This window comes from Schistocerca serialis, chromosome 4 (genome assembly GCF_023864345.2).
Source record: "Schistocerca serialis cubense isolate TAMUIC-IGC-003099 chromosome 4, iqSchSeri2.2, whole genome shotgun sequence".
Classification (NCBI taxonomy): Eukaryota; Metazoa; Arthropoda; class Insecta; order Orthoptera; family Acrididae; genus Schistocerca; species Schistocerca serialis.
In genome coordinates, this window is record NC_064641.1 from 305279503 (window position 1) to 305303760 (window position 24258).

At 41.2% G+C, this 24258-nt stretch overlaps 1 protein-coding gene across 1 annotated transcript in view; it reads right to left on the reverse strand.

The window, feature by feature from the left end:
* Positions 1 to 24258, reverse strand: part of LOC126474407 (rho GTPase-activating protein 6) — a 1172202-nt gene that overhangs the window by 229402 nt on the left and 918542 nt on the right. Inside the window, exon 6 of the mRNA XM_050101876.1 lies at positions 2235 to 2351. Within this exon, the coding sequence (XP_049957833.1) occupies positions 2235 to 2351 (117 nt within the window). The remainder of the gene's footprint in view (positions 1 to 2234; positions 2352 to 24258) is intronic.

Below are 24258 nucleotides of genomic sequence, written 5' to 3' on the forward strand. Positions count from 1 at the left end.
TCAGAGCTACCCATTCTTCTTCTACTGTATTTCTTTCCCCCATTCCTTTCAATTGTTCCCTTATGCTCTCCCTGAAACTCTGTACAACCTCTGGTTCTTTCAGTTTATCCAGGTCCCATCTCCTTAAATTCCCACTTTTTTGCAGTTTCTTCAGTTTTAATCTACAGGTCATAACCAATAGATTGCGGTCAGAGTCCACATCTGCCCCTGGAAATGTCTTACAATTTAAAACCTGGTTCCTAAATCTCTGTCTTACCATTATATAATCTATCTGATACCTTTTAGTATCTCCAGGGTTCTTCCATGTATACAACCTTCTATCATGATTCTTAAACCAAGTGTTAGCTATGATTAAGTTATGCTCTGTGCAAAATTCTATCAGGCGGCTTCCTCTTTCATTTCTTAGCCCCAATCCATATTCACCTACTATGTTTCCTTCTCTCCCTTTTCCTACACTCGAATTCCAGTCACCCATGACTATTAAATTTTCGTCTCCCTTCACTATCTGAATAATTTCTTTTATTTCATTATATATTTCTTCAATTTCTTCATCATCTGCAGAGCTAGTTGGCACATAAACTTGTACTACTGTAGTAGGTGTGGGCTTCGTGTCTATCTTGGCCACAATAATGCGTTCACTATGCTGTTTGTAGTAGCTTACCCGCATTCCTATTTTTTTTTCATTATTAAACCTACTCCTGCATTACCCCTATTTGACTTTGTATTTATAACCCTGTATTCGCCCGACCAAAAGTCTTGTTCCTCCTGCCACCGAACTTCACTAATTCCCACTATATCTAACTTTATCCTAGATCCGAATGGGGGACTATTTTACCTCCGGAATACATTACCCAAGAGGATGCCATCATCATTAACCATACAGTAAAGCTGCAGGATACGAGGAATTAGGGCTCATACGTGGGCATACAAGCAGCCGTTTATCCCTCATTCTGCTTCAGAGTGGGATAGGAAAGGTGGACTATAAGAGTTTCAATGTAGATACAGATGTCAATATTTGCAGTCATTTTGCAATATATGCCCTGACGACATTGTTAGTAACTTAGCGACAGACTGTACTGTCAAAATGTCGTATCTCATGGACTATGGTAATATTTACCGTCATTTTGCAGAATATGCCTTGACGTCATTAATTGATACAGGCGCTGTGTTGCCAAAGTGTCTTACTTCGTAAATGATAGTAATATTTGCCACTATTTTTTAAAATAAGGTTAAATCTGCTCTTGATCTTCTTCTCACTACAGCGTGCAGCGCCAGAATGACGCAGTGCATGCATTTTATCTAATAATAACAGGATGAGGAAGGGAAGGGGGAGACCTTGAATCTTATTGGTCCGGAGAGAAAGGGGGAGAGTGATACAAAGGGGGAGTGTTGTGGCCTTGAAAATAACAAGCACAGTTGGCTCGGTTGTCTTATTTTATCTAGTGATAAGAAATAGTTTATAACTGGATCAGGACGACAACTGGCCCTGCTATTCTACTTTACACTCAATAACAGATGTAAACCATTTGCATAATGGATTCGAATTTCATGACCCGCATCTATCAATTCTTGCATTGCTGACGCTTTGTACAGGAACAATTTCAATGTTTGTCTAACTGCTTTATACACTGTTGCAAGCCCGATATCGTCTTCTTGTGCCAAATTGTACAACGATTTTTCTGAGTTTTGCTCATAGAGCCACAAATGTCCAGCAACTTCTGTTCATTTAGTTTATATGGTCTTCCAAATCGTTCGGCATCTAACACTGATCCTGCCTCTCGAAATTTCTCAGTTGGTCGACGAACTGCACTACGATGACGTACAGCTGTTTCCCAGAAATTTTCAGCAATTGCTTCCTGCACTATTTCCGTGTATTTATCGGCTTGTAGAAACACAGGATCAACAAGGAAAATACGCTCCAAACTTGAAAGAAGCGTTGTTTTAAAAACAAACTGAAAATCTAAACGCTAAACTTTCATTAACTATTCACATTGTTAAATGGCATGCGAGAGCAGAACGACTTAAAAAAATCGCAAATCTATAAAAAAGCAGTTCTGCCAAGTTTATTTCGAACTTCCAATGTAATCTACATCCGTAGTCCCGAACGCACAGTAGTTGTTGTTGACGGCATGTAACGTTGGTAGACGAACATCACAATTTTGCCACTGTCATTAAACCTTAATCAACAGGTAATTATTATTGCGGAGACAGGTGTTTGTGGGCGCGGCGCTTACCCTTGTCCTTGTCGGCGTCCTTGGCGCGGCCGGTGTCGAAGAAGCCGGTAGTGAGCGCCTTCCGCTTGAGCAGGTAGGCACGCCTCTTCGGCTTGTGCGACGGCGCCGCCACCGTGTCTGGAACAGATCACCCTGTGTCCCGTTACTGAGATACCACTCTGCACGCCGCTCATCACACTACTCTACACTCAGTAAGGGTGAGGCAATATTCAAATCGCTATTGTTTAACTTATTAATCTGGTAGATAATTCAAACAGTTACTTCAGAAGAAAGATCAGTTTTTTAATTTTCACCTGCCATTTGACGCAAAGTACTAATGACATGAAACTTTCTGGCAGATTAAAACTGTGTGCCCGACCGAGACTCGAACTCGGGACCTTTGCCTTTCGCGGGCAAGTGCTCTACCATCTGAGCTACCGAAGCACGACTCACGCCCGGTACTCACAGCTTTACTTCTGCCAGTACCTCGTCTCCTACCTTCCAAACTTTACAGAAGCTCTCCTGCGACATTGTTAAATGGCATGCGAGAGCAGAACGACTTCAAAAAATCGCAGGAGAGCTTCTGTAAAGTTTGGAAGGTAGGAGACGAAGTACTGGCAGAAGTACAGCTGTGAGTACCGGGCGTGAGTCGTGCTTCGGTAGCTCAGATGGTAGAGCACTTGCCCGCGAAAGGCAAAGGTCCCGCGTTCGAGTCTCGGTCGGGCACACAGTTTTAATCTGCCAGAAAGTTTCATATCAGCGCACAATCTCATTCTGGATACTAATGACATAATTGCGTACCACATATCACAATCCAGAGGTAATACAAGATTTTAAACAGCTGCCGAAAAATTTGAGTTAGTGACACTTATACTTTCCAACACAATGGTATTTTGTGAGATGCATTGTCAGTCATTCGTTGCGTTCTACAGATCCTGTCATGAGCGACACCGTTTAGGAATGTGCACAGAATCTAATGACGTACGCAATAAAATAAAATGGAAATTCAACACAAAAGAGCAACCCCCCCCCCGCCCCCCCTTAGAAACTCAAGCTGTGCACTTCTACGACAGTAACGTGTTAACGTAATACTGTACACTGTTTTGCTTAAGCAGACTGAAAGTTATATGACAAAAGTAGCTGGAAGCTATACTTTCAGGAAGGCTATTGCTGCCTTAGTTATACAGTGTGTCCCACGAGGAATGGTGAGTATCCAGGGATATGAAGGGAACAATCATTAGAAGCAAAATGCTTAGTAAGTTGTAAATATGGACTCTAAAATGCAAACCTTAAGAGCTATGCGCACTTCTCCCTCTTCAATAATGTGAAAAAAAAAATTCCTACTGCAAACTCTTTGCCTTACATATCTAGAGAAGTGGTAGTAAGGATCAAAACAAGAAAAATTGGACGCTAATGACCGTAGCAGTTTTGCGCCCTAAAACCATATATATATATATATATATATATATATATATATATATATATATATATATATATATAATACACATGGGCTCTAAAAGCGCTTACCTTAAGAACTATGAGCACTTGTTCGTCTTTGCAACCGTGAAATACATCTCTTTTACTGAACATCTTCAGTATTGTGAATCACGTCTCTTCCATTGAAAAAGTGCTCATAGCCCTTAAGATAGCCTTTTGGAGCCCATTCTTACAATATCTTTTTACTTCAAATGATTGTTCCTGTCATATATCTGAATAGGGAGTGTCATTTTAGAGATGAAAAATAAAAATTCGTAATTTTTGTGACTGAGGGGATCCAAAAATGTGCGTTTTGATGCGTAATATCCTAATTTAAAAGGTTTTTCTTTATTGATGAACATTTATCTCAGCAAATTTGCGCTTAGCTATAATGTTTATGTAAATTTCCAACAAAAGGACATAAATTAATGTCAACTACGGCAAAATTTTCTCAAAAAATTGTTTAATGATGTCAAATAATTTTCTTTATATTCCGTCTCTCTTATCAATCTCTGAAAACACATAGTAAAAAACGCAAAAAACTTCAATCAACAATATTCATCAGATCTTGCTTCGATTCGTTCCTAGAAATCATTCTTCTGCGTGCTTTGTAGCCTCTAACGTACCCTTCTGGTTCCTCAGGAGTACACACTTTGCCAGAAGCCTCTGTTCCTTGTTCTACACATCTCTGTGTGTACTGTCCATGACATGACCACTTTTTAACTTGCACTGGCTATCGGACAAACTTCCTTATTTCTGATGTTTTGAGTTTACAAGTTAGTGAAGGCTCATATACTGTTTCTAACCTTTCTATCAGTTACAAAAGTGAAGTCGTATATGGATTTACTACAGGTGTCTCTAGGGCGAACAGATAAGCCTCCTCGTATATCATCATCTTCATTTTTCAATTCAGTTATCTTCTGGATCTCTGTTTTCCTTTCTTCATGGTCTTCCGTGCATAAAAGTATCTGAAGCACATTTCGCTAAATGTGAACCATGATGAATGTTTGATTATTGGCAAAACAGTATCTGCCTCTGCCTTCTTCTGAGATTCTAGGGGCTTCAGTTGATAAAGAATGTCGAGGGATCCTTCCATCCAAAAGAATTTAGAATTCATTGTAAACCAGCAGGGATATAAACGGCACCAATGTATTCCGAAAGCAGTTGAAATGTCATAAAGTTGTTGCTTTTAAGGCCATATTTTCAAATCGTATTTGCGTTTGTTAATCATCGAGAGTGGCTTACATGACCAATTTCTAATACTGCCGTATCAGTTGGAAGTGGGCCTGTCTTTATAGCATGAATTATTCTGTAACTATAAGCCTGATATGTCGAGAGATCTTTGACAATAGTTTCACTCGTTGAAACCAGAGGCTCTGTAAAGAAAATTCTGAGAAATGAGGGATTAATTTCAAATTCTGTTACACTGCCAAGGATGTTGCCAAACTTAACACTCCAATTGCTGTTAGACAAAGTTTTCCCATCCAAATGTTTGATCAAGTGGCTCAAAGATACTCATTAGTACGAAGAGCATAAACCAACCAGATGAGTTTACGATTCAGCATTGTTCCAACTCAATGCATGACTCCTCCCTCCCAACCCGTGTAAAAATTCGTTCAGTCATCATCATTAGTCTGCATACTTGTACCAGTGCTGCTTTTCTTCAAAAAATCCACAAGATGGTTAACAATAACTGCAGCGGATATCCTTTTTTAAAGTCTTTCTCTGGAGTAAAATGACAAAGATACCGTCCACCGGCCTGACTGCAGACAGTATAATGCTCTTCTTTCACAGTACTTGGAAACTGATTACTTTAGTTACCTGCTTGTAAAAGATCTTTAGTGGAATCTTGACATCCATCAAAGAAGATGCATTCAATCTTTCCTATCCTACATCGATCATGAAATGCTTCAAGTGATTCATGATTTTCACTGGAGCCCTTTTTACTTTATAGTGATTAACTGTGAGTCTCCTGTCTCCGTCAGTAATTAATCCAGCATCCACTATGTAGCTGTTGTAACGGCGGTCGTAGCACGTAGGCTGACGCCATACCTAATTTTTGCAATGCAACAGTGCACAAGTGTAAAGTACTACACTAACTTGTACTTCAAGTAGAGGGTACATCAGAGTCATCACATGATATCTGCGAAGGTCTTCAGAATCTTCATTTTTAACATCAGTTGCCTCTGAAACTTTTTTCGGCGAAAAGGATTTCATTTCATTGTAATGTTAACTCTTCCTTCATTTTCTGCTTATATTCAGAAATTCTTCTTAATTCATTTTCTTGCCTCTTCCGCTTTCTAATTCGTCTTCTGTACTTAGATATATCTGGTAACCAAATCTGATGCAGTCCAACAGATCTAACTTCCTCTCTTTGACCTTTAATAAACACCAGTTCTTTGACAGGGATCTTCACGACCTTACAACAAGAGCAAGAGATGTTTACAGTTAGCATCAACTGACATGGACCCGCAAATTCTGAACATAGCTTAACCTCACACCTGCAGTTGAGGACGTCAAGGAACTTCTCTAACGTTGCTATGGGACGAGCCTCTTTCAATTCCATTTTTCCTGTGGTAAGTGATATGTTTTGGTCTTTTCCAAGTTTTCTTCTAAGTTCTTCAGGACTGTGAATCTAGAATTTAAAATTGGCACCACAAAACAACTATTTGCTAGCTGCCACTTTTCAAGCACTTTTGGATAAATTTACTTTGCAAGAGTGGCTACAGGGTAATTCCTGACATTCTCACCACTCTGCTCTCTTCGTGGAAGCCTATATTTTAGAACAGCACGCAGAGTTGGGATTTCAAAAGGCAGCATTTCTCGACCATTTCCACTGAAGTTATTCATGCGAGTGACAGTTTCCAGTCTTGTCTTACTTCTATTAGTCACGGTTCTGAATTTTCTGATTTTGAAAGTAGAAGAAACTATTTGTGTTTGGAAAAAGAAAAACAGGAAATACCATTGTTTGTGTAATATTAGGAAAAAGACGTTCTGCTGCAAATGAGGATTGCTAGTTTAAAAGCTTTTACTAAAGGCCTAAAATGATTACGGATTTTATAATATATTATTATCCTTAGAGCGAAGCAGAGACAGGAACAATGATAAGAAGGCATTTCCTGAAAGAAGGCAGTTGGAGCGGAATTTACTGAAACGTCAAAATGTTACGAAATTGAAGTAGCTATTTGTCAAGCAAAACAATGCAACAGCCGTTTCTTGTAAATATAATTGGGAATTCTTAACCAAAACACAACTTTATGACCACCTCTTTTTTGTAAAACGAAGTCAAAATATTTTACACTCCCTAATATCTCAATACTGACCATTCCTCCTTGGACACCACGGATGTAATAGCTGCTGTTTTAATAATAAGTGACATATTGTCTCGAGAGATGCCGCAGCTGTATAATTTTTTAATAAATCTTTATGGTAACAGTTTCAGTTGCAAATAGTCACACATGGTAACTAGTTTAGATCACATTTAACGGTCATCCTCACATCTAAAAATTAATCAAAATATTAATAAACAACTATTTCTCCAGATAACATAGCTTGACAATATTTGAAATTTAAAATTGTATCTTATTAGTAATGAGTTGCGAAAAGTCAAAATTCTTTAAAAACAACATAGTCATAAGCTCTGAAACATAAGGAACAGGACTATAGTACACTTACGATTACATTCTACTAAACACATTATTCTTAATACTGCCCGAGGCATCGTGGATTATGGGCAGGGGACTGAAGGAGGTGGAAGGAGGAGATCTGTCTCAGCTCCTTACGAATACTAAGCCAGCAGTAGGAACAAACAGTAGATGTTAATATGACCACAGGGATCCTCATCTAAGATACTAGTTTTCTGCAAGCTTTTAGACCTGGAACACTGGTACATATTATGCACCTAACAGTAATCCTCGTATCCAGAAAATGGGAAAATTTGTAGAACACGTCGCTTATGGGAAGCATTTTTAGTTTTTCTTGTCTTTATGAGGCGTCTCAGTTTCTTGCTTTATGTTTTGCACTGAATACAAAGCCGTACTCTGAACCATGTACAAGGGGGAAAAGTGATTGCTCAAATACAAGTTCATTTCTGTTATAAACAATAAATACCATTAGGGAGATAATGCACTTAACAATAATGTCTGTGGCATGTAGCTAAATAATTTACGAATTACTCCTCGCTTTTGCTGAGTGAATGCTTTAATTAAATATATTCCTCCAGAAGGCAGTGGAGGTCTGTGAAGTTTGATTCTGTTGTTGAGGTGCTAATAAAATTTAGCCGTTGATTAAATACGTAGATATTTCATCATTAACAAATATACACAGAAAAACACAACTGATTACAAGACGGTTACATATAAATATGGAAAGTGGGGGCATATTGTATCCACCATCTGCAGTTGGCAACCCTGACCAAAGCGCGTTGAACACTGCACAAGCATACATCGCTGAATAGCAGGGAACCAGGCAAGTAGTATGTCATGGAGCGGCGTTCTGTGAAGACAAATTACGCTTGTGGAAACCTTTTTCCGAACTGGTTCTGTCACGCATGCTCAGTGGGGATGGCAACTGCCTGGTAATGATCACGATTTGGCACCGTTTCCTTACGTGGTTGAGACACTGAAGGGCTACTGGTAGGGTTTTGTACCAACGGATGCCAAGCCAGGGAAAAACTCTTTGAACATGCGAGAACCTGGAACGAGTGGCGTATCATTCGAACACAGCCTCGGACGTTCAGCTCTGCAAGATTACGACTGTCGCTACGTTTGTTGGGCCTCTTACTGGTTGATTTGAAGTTTCATCTTCATAAAATGCAAGCGGTACACGAGTCGAGGGACAAAATAGACCTGCCAACTTCACTGACATTCTTGGAATGATTGACTGAGAAGAAAACATGGATTTGTTAATAAGCAATATTTTCGGTGTTTGTCTAAGGAAAATCTAAGAAATTTACATAAAATGCATCATACGAGTCCAGAAGTTGTTGTATGCTGTGCAGTTGTTATGCTTGGGGTTACTGGTCCCTACTTTTTCGAGGATCACCTCGAAGAAGTAGCAGCTGTGATTGCCGACTGCTGCTCCAAGATGTAGCAGAATGTCACCCGGAATTACAGGCAAGATGTTGCTGAGTAACATTCGGTTTCAGCAGGAGGATGCAATGGCTCACACAGCACGCTATACCGAGAAAGGTTTCTAAATTGTTTGATGTACGGATCCTGAGGTGTATGTCACAGCCCATGACATTACAGGTCTAACGAGTCGCAGCGACCATCTCCAGTGAAAGGAGGGGGGGGGGGGGGGGTGGAGTTATTATTTGAGACCACTTTAACACTTTGTAGCTGCGCATTTAAATAGATTCATACTCTCGACAACGTAGCACAAAGTTAAGAACTTTGCTGGGCATCTGACCACTGCCATACTGATCTCCGTATGGTCGCGGACGTAGTAGAGCGTTCGCGATGTATGTCGGGCGTGGTGACTCGCGGTCAGCGAGAAAAACGGGTCGTGACGCGTACGTCACAGGACGTAAAGCTGCAGGTCTTAAGAGTGCCAGCAGCCGTCTCTGGCGGGGAGCGAGTAACTATTGCAGACGAGTTTAATAATTCTTTACTGTGTGTTTAAATGTATGCACGTTTTCGACAGCACACGACAAAATTAAGACCTTCAGTGGGTACCTTTTCAATTAAATATTGATTTCCCGTGGGCGTTGCACGGAGACGAGCTTTCGCGAAGTATGGCGGACAAGCCAAGTAGTATGACGTCACAAAACCGTTGCAAGGCACGTATACTCGTTGGTCTCGAGGTGACTAGTGTGACGTCACAAGTTCGTTGCGGGGCCCATATATCCCGTTCCTCAGATTTAACAGCTCTGGGTTGTTTCCCCCAGAGGGTCTTTGTCAATCGTTCGCTGACGACTGACGAAATAATCGTCATTCTGCAGGATCTGTCAATGCTTGTTATGGAAGCTTTCCAGTGACGCCTTCAGCGGAACATCCAGACAAACGGGAAGTTTTTGGAGGAACTTATTTTCAGGGTATAGGTCGGTCTGCCGATATGTGTTACATACTATAGTAATTTCCAAGTTACGTACATCAATTTCATAACTGTATTAAATTGCTTCTTATATTTACCATGTGTCGGTCATCATCTCAAGTTGGTAGAGATAAAATGAATCAATCTAGACAAACTAACTGAGTGCGTTCACCAGATATACAGATTAGTCGTATTATTTTAGTTGATCCATTTACACCTTAAGTGTAGCTGGTCGTTCCCTTTAAATTTTTTACCTGTTAATCTAGAGAAAGGTCATGATTATTAAAAACATCACTGAAGAGGCGGCTGTAAGCCGAGGAACTGATAGTATGATAAACTAAAACGAAGTTTACCATCTGTCAGCAGTATTTTCATTCATCATGTTGCTAATCAGATAAATGTGAATGCTTATTTAAGCATGTAAACACTTCCAATATTATGTTGTGACTCTTAACATATTTTGCGTAAATTTATACGTGACTGGGTCGTAGTGATATTAAGGACCATCTAGAGTATTGTTTATCTGCTATTGTAAGGCGCTTGCTAAAATTAATGTTATATAGATTAATCTTTGGGGTTGTTGTACTTTATCAGTGGAAAAATTGCTAATGCAGGTCTTAGTATCGAACACTGAAACAATTTGGACCTTTTAAATCTATTTTTGAAGGGTTTCGCAGGAAAGCTTCGTTAATCCACCCAGCACGGAAGTTAAAGCTAAAGCATGTTAAATGCACTTAATCTGCAAGTAAATAATGTAAAGTGCCCATTGACGAATCTTTAAGAATAAAGTTTTGGGTAGAGTTTACCATTTTAAAATATGTCGTTGCTACCAACATGTCCTTTAACATCGTGTGTGTGTGTGTGTGTGTGTGTGTGTGTGTGTGTGTGTGTGTGTGTGTGTGTGTGTGTGTGCGTGTGCGCGTGTGTGTGACAACATTGTCTAGTGTTGGCCACTTAAAGTAAGTTAGAACCAAGACAACATAAAGGCATTTCGATTGTGGTAAATACACTGCTGGCCACCATAAATGCAACACCCTGAAGGAAGCATCCGAATCAAGTGAAATTTACACCATGGATTTGCAGCGATGAGATATCCAACTGATTAGAATTTCAGCGCAGACGCACATCACGCGCGCCTGTGGCGCCACCTCATAGCGCCATTTAAGGCTTGGCGATTTCGACGAGTGTACGTTCGGCAAGTGTGTTTACCTTGTGGTTGTTTCCCAAGACGATCAGTTATGCCTCGTAGACAACAGCGAACATCGTTTGATCAAGTATCCGAGTTCGACAGAGGAAGGATAGTGGCTTACCGAGATTGTGGATCATCATACAGAGAAATCGCTAGTCGTGTTGGACGAAACCAAACAACTGTAATGCGGATATGTGACCGTTGGATGCAGGAGGGTACGACGGACAGATGTGGTCGATCGCATTCACCTCGGTGCACCACTGCACGTGCTGATAGGCAAATTGTGCGCATGGCAGTGACGGATCGCTCAGTGACATCCCGAACCATAGCACAGCACACTGCGTCTGTAACGCATCATCCAGTGTCTGCGCGTACCATTCGACGCCGTTTACAGCAGAATGGCCTGTCCGCAAGACATCCATTGCTTCGTCTACCATTGACGCAGAACCACAGACGTCTCCGTCGGCAATGGTGTGATGACAGACGGATGTGGACGGCAGAATGGAATGACGTTGTCTTTACTGACGAGGCACGCTTCTGTCTGCAGCACCACGATGGTCGGATTCGAGTGTGGAGACACCGTGGAGAGAGGATTCTGGACAGCTGCATAATGCACCGCCACACTGGTCTTGCACCGGGTATTATGGTGTGGGGCGGTATTGGATATTACTCTCGCACGCCTCTAGTACGCATTGCCGGTACTTTAAATAGCCGGCGCTAGATATCCGAGGTGCTGGAGCCAGTTGTCCTTCCTTACTTTCAGAGCTCGGCCACAGCCATATTTCAACAGGATAATGCGCGACCACACGTGGCACGCATTGTCCAAAGGTTCTTCGTCAATAACCAGATTGAAGTGCTTCCATGGCCGGCTCGCTCTCCGGATCTTTCGCCGATAGAAAACATGTGGTCCATGGTTGCTCAACGAGTGACCCAGATTACATTTCCAGCTGCCACACCAGATGATCTTTGGCAACGTGTGGAAGCTGCTTGGGCTGCTGTACCCCAGGAACACATCCAACGTCTCTTTGACTCAATGCCGAGACCTGTGGCAGCGGTGATCTCCAACAATGGCGGCTACTCTGGCTACTGATTCTGGCAGGAACCACATGTCACAGACGTCTGTAAACGTAATCATTTGATACTTGGTCAACATGTTATCTACAAAATAAATTTTGTTGTGCTACCTCCTGTCTTTCTTGGTGTTGCATTTACGGTGGCCAGCAGTGTACAATAAGCAGGTTCAGACGGATGTAGGTGAAACGTCCCCTTAGAAAAATTATACATGACTGAGCTTAAACTGACACACAATATTTTTTAGCGCAACGCAATCTGACTTTCAATAATCCCTACAAAAGATGGCCCTGACTAACATTAACCTATACCTTTCACAAATCACTTACCTCACAAAAATTTTCGTTACTCGAACTACTGCAATACGGCGAGCACCACTACTGCCAGCAAAATAAAAGATTCAAACTACTGAAGGCACTAACTACCGATAGGCAAATTTAGCAAATGAAAGATTTTGATAGAGAACAAACAATGTATTTACCTTACTAGTGTTCGAAAGTCATAATATATACAGCAGTTCAGGACATCCATTCTTACAAATGTACTGTTTCTGATGGACACACGTCCAGATCATCCGCTCTCAAAAATCCGCCATCTCACTTCCCCACATCCACCACTGCTGGCGGCTCACCTCCAACTGCGCAACCCTACGCGCTGCCCAACACTACAATAGCCAACAACAATGCAAACCAGCCACAGACTGCACACAGCACAGCCAGTGATTTTCATACAGAGCGCTACGTGGGTTACCAATATAAAAACCTAAACAGCCTACTTACATAGGGTACACTAATGGATGAAGAAATATAGCTGTGCAGTCTAGCATAATGTGGAAAAACATGTCATCGGACTTAAGTGTACAACAATATATGTGTAGAACAATAATTATATCACTACTAAAATAAGAACTTCTGCGCAAAATCATAAAAAAAACATCTAGAGCTCTACGTGTGCCATGAATTTCTTCAGGCATTTTAAAATATAATTTTCGTCTAATACCGCAAAATTACAAACTTTTGAAAGGTTTCTTTATTACAGAACTGAAACAGTTTTTCGCCGCACTGGTTGTACAACCATGCTTTGCAGTAATAATCATGTCTAATAAGGTCTTAAAAATATGTATCAGTAAGTTAAAAACATCTATCAGCCACAAGTGTGTTGGATCTTTACTGAAGGATGTATCATCACCGGGATTTCGAAATGTGGTGTTAGAGAAGAATGCTGGTTATTAGGGAAGAAAAACGAATTGTCAATAAAGAGGTGTTGAGTAGAATTGTAGTGAAAAAAAGAGCTCCAGGGCACAACTTGAGGCACTACGTAAAAGTTAATTTAGTAATAAAATGATGTGTGCCTATGTCTGGGGAGGGGGGTTAAATTTGCAGACGAAAACCAAAGTTTAACAGCAGCGAGGATGATCAGTCCGTGTACGTTGCACTAGTTACCAAGAGATGAAAAGGTTTGCACACAATCGAATAGCGTGGAGAGTTGCCTCAAACTAGCCTCCAAACTAAAATCCGGGAGTACAATACCATCACCGAGTTATCACTTCACATAGTTTTTACGTGTATTTCTGTTGAAGTCACTTAATGCGACTGCCAAACAAGGCAACAGTCATTTGTGAGGAATTCAGGTCTATATAATGAATGCTCAGCGTGCGTAATGATTAACTCTCTACTATGGAAAAGCCGGCCGCTGTGGTCGAGCGGTTCCAGGCGCTTCATTTGGAACCGCGCTGCTGCTTGCTACGGTCGCAGGTTCGAATCCTGCCTTGGGCATGGATGTGTGTGATGTCCTTAGGTTAGTTAGGTTTAAGTAGTTCTAAGTCTAGGGGACTGATGACCTCAGATGTTAAGTCTCATAGTGCTTAGAGCCATTTGTACCATCTACTATGGAAAATATCCCACCAATACATTTGGAAGGAATGAGGAGCGATAGGAGAGGAATAAAATGAAGTTACTGCACAACTACGTGAGCAGGGAATGGGGAAATTTCTCATGTCAGTGAAGTTGGCAAGTCTATTTCTCTTTGAAAAGAGTCTGGTTGGGATGGCTGAGAGGATTCGTGACGGAATAGGCGTGGCTTATTTGAGACTCACATTTTTCTCCCATTAATATCTGTTGAGATTTGACGAATGTTGGTGAAACTATCTGCGAATAACAAAGCGTTGGACATTAAAACCTCATCTAGGACGTGGGGTCGGACGCCTTCCGATTTTATAAAACAGGATTATCCGCCATCTGTGGCAAGCCACACGAATCTCCTGACATACAGGTCAACGTACGATCTTGTAATCTGATGTTGCCATTGTCAAATTCACTAAATTTAATATACAATGGTCTCATTTGTTGACAGTAGGTGTTTGTTAAAAATTCGTACCATTCGCTTTGCCTTCATATTATGAAAACGTAATACTGATGTATGCAGTGATCACTAGTAATATTACATCACTTAACCAGAGCGACAATGCATTGTCATTTTGATTTAATCTGTCCTAATTTATTATTTAATTTCTTTCGTTCATAGATAATAATAATAACTCTATGTGACTCAACATCTTGTTGCAAGTTTTTCAAGTGGATGCCACGACGGTGACTTGCGTCTCACTAATGTACCCCAGTAATCCTAAGGGTGATAAGGGACCCCTATTCAACGCGGAATCCGAACCACGTGCTGTTTCTCGTGAGTCTTTACTTAACTGAAAGATGAAGCTTAGGCTAAAGGCGGGATTCGATCCTGCGAACTTTCGGTTTTCCTCGTACACCTGTTTAAAATATTTGTGTCAAATCTGAAAAGGAAAATGAAATGACGACTTTCTCATTTGGACGCCGTATAAACTTGATGGCTTCTTAGCAGGAACGACTGTATAAAGTGCTGTGTCACGATCACTCTTATAGCGCAGAGTAGACTTGTTACGTATGATACGCCTACTAAATGCACCACTGAAATCGAAATGAAGCGGCCACCTTATGAAAAAAAAGTTAATATCTGGTTTTCCCAGGCTTACTTGCGACTCACAGCGTAAACACGTATCAAGTTTAAATATACTAGGATAGCTGGAAACCCTCCAGGTTTCCTATTACACGTACACAAGTGCTCAAAACGTCCATATTAACGCCTTCGGCGTTATTTAAGGAACGTCTGTCCTATTACTATATAATATGGAGAGCATTCTGTTTTGCGGACATCCCTTAAGGACAAAAGGGTTGGCGCTCCTTAGACTTAACGACCTTTGTTGTACTTTAATCTGTATTACTAAACCTCTATCTGGGCAACTCTTTACCAGTTGCCGGTTGCTTAGCTAACGGATTCTAGGAAGAACAAAAAATTTATCATCTTAAACATTTTAAAATGCTGCCATTAAGAGGTATGATCTTAAGCTAAAAGTCTAACAGGAGAAGACAAGTATTACAGTCAGAAACTGTGTGCTTGTCTGGAGGCAGCGTAACTGACTGCGCGCAAATACTCCGGACTATGAAACTTCCTGGCAGATTAAAACTGTGTGTCGGACAGAGAGTCGAACTCGGGACCTTTCGCGAAAGGCAAACGTCCCGAGTTCGAGTCTCGGTCCGGCACACAGTTTTAATCTGCCAGGAAGTTTCATATGAGCGCACACTCGGCTGCAGAGTGAAAATCTCATTCTGACTCCGAACTATATTCATGCAGTATTTGAGAATGAGAACAGTTAGCAACTTCAAACAAACTTTACACGTAATTTTAAACCTTCACGAAACTTCCCCTAGCTGAAACATCCCACAATATTCCGAGAGGAAGAAAGTTTATCGCTTATTACATTTTTGCCATTTGAGCAATCAAACTTCAGCGTCAGGCATTACGTTTTACTTTATTTCTTCTTTGCTATAGACTCCATTAGCAACATATTTCGTAGACAATATCCGCATATTGTACTGAATGGCCCTGCAAAATTATATCACTGTAAGACACATGTTTCAGGGTATATGACGTCATAAACGTTGGGATGCGTGATAAATTAGATTTTGCTTGAAATGGAGAGCAAATTGCCCAGACTATTTTCTTCCAGTATCTCATAACGAGAACACTCAGTGACTCCCAAAAAAATTAAAGATAAACGTGTGGTAGTGCAATATCTGTATAAACTATACAACACATAACTTAAAATATTTATAATATGTTTACAAAAAATGTGGTAGTAAATCACGTGTATAAGACTGCTTCGATTGCGTGATTACTTTGAAAATGAGTTAATGTGATATATATATATATATATATATATATATATATATATATATATATATATATATATATATATATGTGTGTGTGTGTGTGTGTGTGTGTGTGTGTGTACGGTGTTACAAAAAGGTACGGCCAAACTTTCAGGAAACATTCCTCACACACAAAGAAAGAAAATATGTTATGTGGACATGTGTCTGGAAACGCTTACTTTCCATGTTAGAGCTCATTTTATTACTTCTCTTCCAATCACATTAATCATGGAATGGAAACACACAGCAACAGAACGTACCAGCGTGACTTCAAACACTTTGTTACAGGAAATGTTCAAAATGTCCGCCGTTAGCGAGGATACATGCATCCACACTCCGTCGCATGGAATCCGTCCGCAGCTCGTGGTCGTGCGGTCGCGTTCTCGCTTCCCACGCCCGGGTTCCCGGGTTCGATTCCCGGCGGGGTCAGGGATTTTCTCTGCCTCGTGATGACTGGGTGTTGTGTGCTGTCCTTAGGTTAGTTAGGTTTAAGTAGTTCTAAGTTCTAGGGGACTGATGACCATAGATGTTAAGTCCCATAGTGCTCAGAGCCATTTGAACCTCGCATGGAATCCCTGATGCGGTGATGCAGCCCTGGAGAATGGTGTATTGTATCACAGCCGTCCACAATACGATCACGAAGAGTCTCTACATTTGGTACCGGGGTTGCGTAGACAAGAGCTTTCAAATGCCCCCATAAATGAAAGTCAAGAGGGTTGAGGTCAGGAGAGCGTGGAGGCCATGGAATTGGTCCGCCTCTACCAATCCATCGGTCACCGAATCTGTAGTTGAGAACCGTACGAACACTTCGACTGAAATGTGCAGGAGCGGATCGTGCACGAACCACATGTTGTGTCGTAGTTGTAAAGGCACATGTTCTAGCAGCACAGGTAGAGTATCTCGTATGAAATCATGATAACGTGCTCCATTGAGCGTAGGTGGAAGAACATGGGGCCCAATCAAGACATCACCAACAATACCTGCCCAAACGTACACAGAAAATCTGTGTTGATGACGTGATTGCACAATTGCGTGCGGATTCTCGTCAGCCCACACATGTTGATTGTGAAAATTTACAATTTAATCACGTTGGAATGAAGCCTCATCCGTAAAGAGAACATTTACACTGAAATGAGGATTGACACATTTTTGGATGAACCATTCGCAGAAGTGTACCCGGCCAATCAGCTGCTGATAGTGCCTGCACACGCTGTACATGGTACGGAAACAACTGGTTCTCCCGTAGCACTCTCCATACAGTGACGTGGTCAACGTTACCTTGTACAGCAGCAACTTCTCTGACGCTGACATTAGGGTTATTGTCAACTGCACGAAGAATTGCCTCGTCCATTGCAGGTGTCCTCGTCGTTCTAGGTCTTCCCCAGTCGCGCGTCATAGGCTGGAATGTTCCGTGCTCCCTAAGACGCCGATCAATTGCTTCCAACGTCTTCCTGTCGGGACACCTTCGTTCTGGAAATCTGTCTCGATACAAACGCACCTTGCCACGGCTATTGCCCCGTGCTAATCCATACATCAAATGGGCATTTGCCAACTCCGCATTTGTAAACATTGCACTGACTGCAAAACCACGTTCCTGAAGAACACGAACCTGTTGATGCTACGTACTGATGTGCTTGATGGTAGTACTGTAGAGCAATGAGTCGCATGTCAACACAAGTACTGTAATCAGCATTACCTTCCTTCAATTGGGCCAACTGGTGGTGAATCGAGGAAGTACAGTACATACTGACGAAACTAAAATGAGCCCTAACATGGAAATTAAGCGTTTCCGGACACATGTCCACATAACATATTTTCTTTATTTGTGTGTGAGGAATGTTTCCTGAAAGTTTGGCCATACCTTTTTGTAACACCCTGTATATACTGACCAGCCAGAACTTTATGACTACCTACCCAATAGGTGGTATGTCCACATTCGACACGGATAATAGCGACGACGTATGGTGGCATGGAAACAGTGAGCTCTTGGTAGGTCGCTGGAAGGAGTTGGCACCACATCTACACACACACGTCACCTAATTCCCGTTGATTCCCGGGAGGGGGTGATGAGCTCTGACGCGACGTTCAATCACATCCCAGATGTGTTCGATCGGGTTCAGATCTGGCGAGTTGGGGGCCAGCACATCAATTGGAACGCCCCACTGTGTTCCTTGAACCACACCATCACACTCCTGGCCTTGTGGCATGGCGCATTACTTTGCTCAAAAATGCCACTGCGATCGGGAAACATGATCATCACGGAGGGGCGTTTGTGGTCTGTAAACCAGTGTACGATATTCCTAGGTCATCATGGTGCCTCCACTAGACCCATGGATCCCACGTGAATGTTCCATAGGACATAAAAGAGCCGTCGCCAGCTTGTCTCCGTCCCGTAGTATAGGTGACAAGGAGCTGTTTCCGTAGAAGACACTCCATCGGTATGATGAATAAGGTATCGGGATTCATTACACCATGCAACGCTCTGCCACTGCTCCAACGTCCAGTACCGATGGTCATATTCCCATTTCAATCGTAGTTGCCGATGTCATGGTGTAGATCGCGCGCCTTCCCCATTCTACACACGAACAGCACTCTCGCTGGTACCACATGCACAGTGCGTGTGCCTGACTAGCAGTCATTCCTCGCCAGGTGACGCTGCTATCTCCCGGACTGTTTTACATCGGTAGTAGGTGAGTGGTCATAATGTTCTGGCTGATCAATGTATAGTGCATGATCTATCAAATCCACAGTGACTGTCCCCTCTGTACTTTGGTTGTGGCCTAAAATGTCAGCATTCTTTTGATGACATTTGTAAGTGCATGTTCTATCCAGGTATTTCATTGTTCTCTGAATTTTTGTTAGAGGAGTTGCATCATAAATCAGTAAAGATATTCCCCCTAAGCTGACGCCTCTCCTGCTCCCTCTCACGGTTCTTGCGTGTGCATATTTTCTAATGAACCTGTCAGGGTACAGATATCTCTGCTGGACAGACGATCACAAGTGGCGCAGCCACTCCCCCTCACCTAAGGACTGGGGTGAGATCATGCAGTGAATATGCACGAGTTGGGGTGCGACCCTGTTGATGTGAATAGTATCGCAAAGTATGTGTTTCACGTAATATTGTGCTATCCGAGTTAGTATATTTTTATGACGGTGCCCAAGCTGAATTTAAAAAAAATGGCTAACTCGCATGACAATGGGAATAGCTGAGTATGTACATGAAGTTAATTTAGTTTTTAGATCGACAGAGGGAGTATTTTTACTGAGTGAAGCTATACGACGCCAGTGTTACTTACAAGAGTACCTTAGGACTAACTTTGTCCAATAACGCTATAGGTAATCCGATGATGAGTCAAGACGACAGCAAAACATTAATGCCCTATCAGTATAAGGGGGGGGGGGGGGGTTGCACAATTGTTTGTGACTGATCCAATATGCCAATATGCTCCCCCCTGCCCTCCCTTCGTTCTCTTTCGATCAGTCCTTAAATGAGTCACGCGATATATTGTTGTGCTTTTGTTTATTTGTTTATAAACTTTTCACTATTGTTTTTAATGTTCCTTACAAATGTCTGGTCCTATTATTTTTACAATATTATTTTTAACTGCACGTGGTCGGCGTTCGCACACACGTAGAATTTTTTGGAGGACATCATTTACTGCTGTAATTTCGGCCTTTGGGGCATTATCAAATTGTACTGCACAAACTAAAAAATATACAAAGAAATGAAGCACAAAGTGTATACACAGAGTCGCATAAACATGGTCATCAGACAGTTCTAAATTTCTCAGTTTATTAAGCTGCACTATTAGCTGCTTCGTGCGCAAACATTTACTGCCTTGTGTATTTTTCATGAGCTGCAATGTATACGCAAAGTAAGTTGCCGTGTTCTGCATGGTCACCCAAGCTACTTAAGATGTAAAACAACGTCATGGTATTAAGCTCACAGTTGTTATCACTGTAATGTACTACTTCTAATAAATGCACAGAAAATTGACTTGCGACTGTATATCCGTGCCAATGGCTTCGGTTGTAAACGGTGTGTTATGACACTGATTTGTGGCGATTTGTGTTAAGGATGTTAACGTTGGTAACAATCCACTTAATTTACATCATATCACAATGTACAGAGTCTCGCACGAGTTTGATGTTACGGTATTCCTAGAGTCAAAAGGCTTAGTTCTGATGATGTAATGGAGCAATGACATGCAATGAAGCAAAATGAATGTGATATGTTATTTTTTACCATTTTTGTGATGGCATCTGTTGCACCTCTGCATATACGCTGTGAGCTTAATTTCTTGTATATTTTTTAACTTTTCAGTACCACTTTATAATGGCCTGAAAGGCTGAAATTGCAACAACAAAGTAAATAACTTCTACAGTCAACGGCGAACATGATGTTGTTCAAAAAGCAATATTTTTTTCTTAAGGGGCTCCGGAAAGGCTCAAAATCATGAAAAGTTCAATTTTTACTTTTTTGCGTTTTCTGAATCTGCAGACTATTACCTTTTAATAGATATACAATTTATTCAATTCCGAAGACTACAACTATTTTTAAATTTTTTTTCAAATGTGTTCTTCATGGGCGTGACCCACTGTGGCGCTGTTAAACTGCTGTCAAATGGTGTTATTATTAACGTCCGTGTTCATCAGGTACATTTTAGTGATGTGAGATAAAGTATGTGTTGTGGCTAACCTGTGATGGTTCAATATATATCGCTGGTGTGATTGTCGATTGTTTCATGTTTATTTACTCTGTCATTATCTCGAAAATATTCGTAATTAATTCTGTTTCTTGAGTCTCTGTTTTGTTGAAGTATAATAATGAGTAAAAGTAAAGTTATTAGAAATCCTCTGAAGGCTTTTAAGAAAAGGAGAAATGTTGGAAAGCCAAAGGTATGTGTTATTACTGTAAACAATAAAAACGATAACCAAGTGAGTGAACCTAACCTCTCAAGTACACCTGCCCATAGCAGTCAAAGTGGTAAAGAAAATACTTCACAGAAGAAGCTTGGTTCAATGAGTGAAAACTATGAAAGTTTTATGGGCGAATCGGATGTGAATGAAATATTTGATATGTCGGTTCTCAAAGGAATTTTTTCAAACTGTGTAAGATGTATTCATTGTAGAGAAGTTGGTCTGGAACTCTCCATAATAAAGCACGTAGGACTTGCTAGTGAAATACAACTGAAATGTGATAAATGTTCATACATGACCTCCTTTTGGAACAGTGTTGCAGTAACTGCAACTGAAGAAAATGGTAGCAAAATCTAAGAACACAACAACGAGCGATGCTTGCTTTAGACAAGGAACGCCTTCGGGCTGCAGACAGGGCTGTAAAGAGTCTAGAAATACAAGCAAGAGTAAACAGGAGGAGAAACAAGAGGAAGCTGGAGGAGGAGTTTGCAGAAGATGAAGATAATCCATCCTATGGACCTGGAATGCACTAAAAAGTTAATCCAATCTTTGTCGCTCGATTCCCAAAACTTTTATTTTCTCATACTAATTACATGATTTCTAAGGATCTTCCAAACATATTTGTTTTAAACTTTCAGTAAATGTTACACAGTACCTTCTGCATAATTTAACACAGCCTTTTTCCAAAAAACTGTATAATTTTGAATATATAAATAAAAAATTGCAAAAAAATGTTGTGAATTTTCATTATAATTGAAAAAAAATCATCTTTAATAACTGAACTAAAATTTTGTAAAATCCCTGTGTTAAGTTGTAGCCCATATTCCAATAAATAATCTGTAAAAAGTTCAAGTTCCTACCTCAAATACTTTGTGAGGAAAGATGTAATTTGTAAGCGTTATTTTAACATTGCAAGTATAGGGCGTTCCGGAGCCCCTTAATTTATCTGTCGACTTTTGACGCAAATTTCCAACGCCATTACAACCACATGACTTTATCACCTGGTGGCATCTATTGGTAGTTGGTTTTTGAAACGGCAGCCCGCCATCGGTTGACCAGCAACGCCAAGAAAGTAATTATGTGACAAAACTTGCATTAAGGCATTTTATACTCGATGTAAGCTTAATTGTGAATGTTTTCAAGTAATTTTACTCTTAAAGTAGTGTTATGTGGTTCTTATAGTTTCGTGGGAATTATGTTCATTTTAACGGATGTTCTGAGGATGGGCGTAACGACTTAAGACAGTAGAAATATAAGACTTGCTCATTGTTTACATAATGGTCGCTGGCCTCTGGTTTTATATAGCAACTTTTGTAATTAGATAGTTTTTATATCTATAGTAATATCAGTATACTGTTTATCCTGAAGCTGTGTTTAGCGTGTTGTGGTAGACTGACGATGTCATTACAGAAACAGGATAGAGAACGAACACCTTGTTGCCAGCTGTAACGGAAGTCACTGCTGCAGACTCTGCGCTTTCGACACTTAAAAGTCAGGAGCCCAATTAAACAATAGAAAAGTGGAAAACGTCTACACTGGTGGAGTGCTTGCAAATCATATGAAAATATTGGATGGCGGCGCTATTTGAATTATCGCACAACTGTTCATTACCATCAAATGCTGCTGTAAAGCTGCACTCAAAAGTCACTGAGTGATTATCCTGGGTGGCGGCAGATGTCTCAACACGAGGTATGAAGTGTGTCATGTTTGTCGATTCTTCGGAATATCATCAAAAAGTAATTGCAGCACAGTCATGCAACGTCTAACGAACACGACATCGGCATTAAGCACATTACATCCCTTTATATGCAAATGATTTCAGCGCAACTACACAAAGTAAATAGTACTTACGCCATCCACATTATGTCTACAAAAAAGCGCCAATTTCGTCATTGAAAAAGAGTATGAATGTTCGTTGCTTGTAGGAAGATCGTGTTACGCCTCGTGAAAGAAGGAGAAGCGTCTGCTAACACACGTCGTAATTCGACAGCGACAGGACCGTGGGCTATGCTAACTGCAGTTTACTGTGCCGCTTTATTGCTACGCGCGTTGATCGAGATCCCCCGACTGCAAATATGAAATCGATGGCTTCAGAAAACCTGTACTCAGTGCTGTGCACGATCTCAACGGCCGCACGCGAATAGCGTCCGAGAGGACAGACATATTTTTCAATTGGTCGCGCAGAATCGTACAGCCATGTCAGGTACCGCGAATCAGGAAATGGGCTTGTTTGCAGGAAGACATATATCCTCAAAAACAATGCGATGACATCGAGGATAACACGGACTGTCAGCACGGCGACCTTTGTCGATGCTCTCAGTGACACAGCAGACACTGGTGCGCTTAACGAAAATAGTGGACACCGGAGTAACATAACATCTATTCAGACGAGTTCTGGTTCTGCGTTCTGCATCACGATGGTCGTACACATGAGTGGATGCTCCGAGGAGAATGAACGTTGCCAGACTGTATTCTTCTTTTCCATGCTGGTCCTGCTCCATGCGTAATGGTATGGGGCGCCACTGTGTACAGAAGACCACCTCTGGGTCACATAGCTGGTAATTTATGAGATGTTATTTGCGGTGACTTTGCCGTATTTTAGAGATCTCCGTGACTTTTTCAGAAAGAGCACGAGACTGTCCTGATCTACCTCGACTGTTGCCCTGGACAGCACTTTCTCCAGGTCTCACCCACTGGAAACATCTGGCCATAGGTTGCCGAGATACTGGGATGCCACCGCTCGCCAGTCATTACAATTGATTGGCGTAGAATTGAAGCTGCATAGAATGCATTACCCGTGTCTGTCATCCCTGCTCAGTTCGACTCTATGCCCAGCCAGAATAGACAGGTTGTTGCTGTCACATGTTGCAGATGTGTGTACTAAATCTCGCATCACGATACCCACGAATCACCAAGAAATTTAACCATGTGTACTTCCTATTGTATAGCCCATTTCGTCATTTGCTATCCTACCTCGCTTTGTAACTTTTATGTCCAGCAAAGTATTAAACAGAATAACTGAAGTCCGCTAATCGTTTACACGTCAGGATAGAGAAAACAATATTTATGGTTTCAAGCAAGAATGACGACTTGGACTACCTCTGAGATACTACTT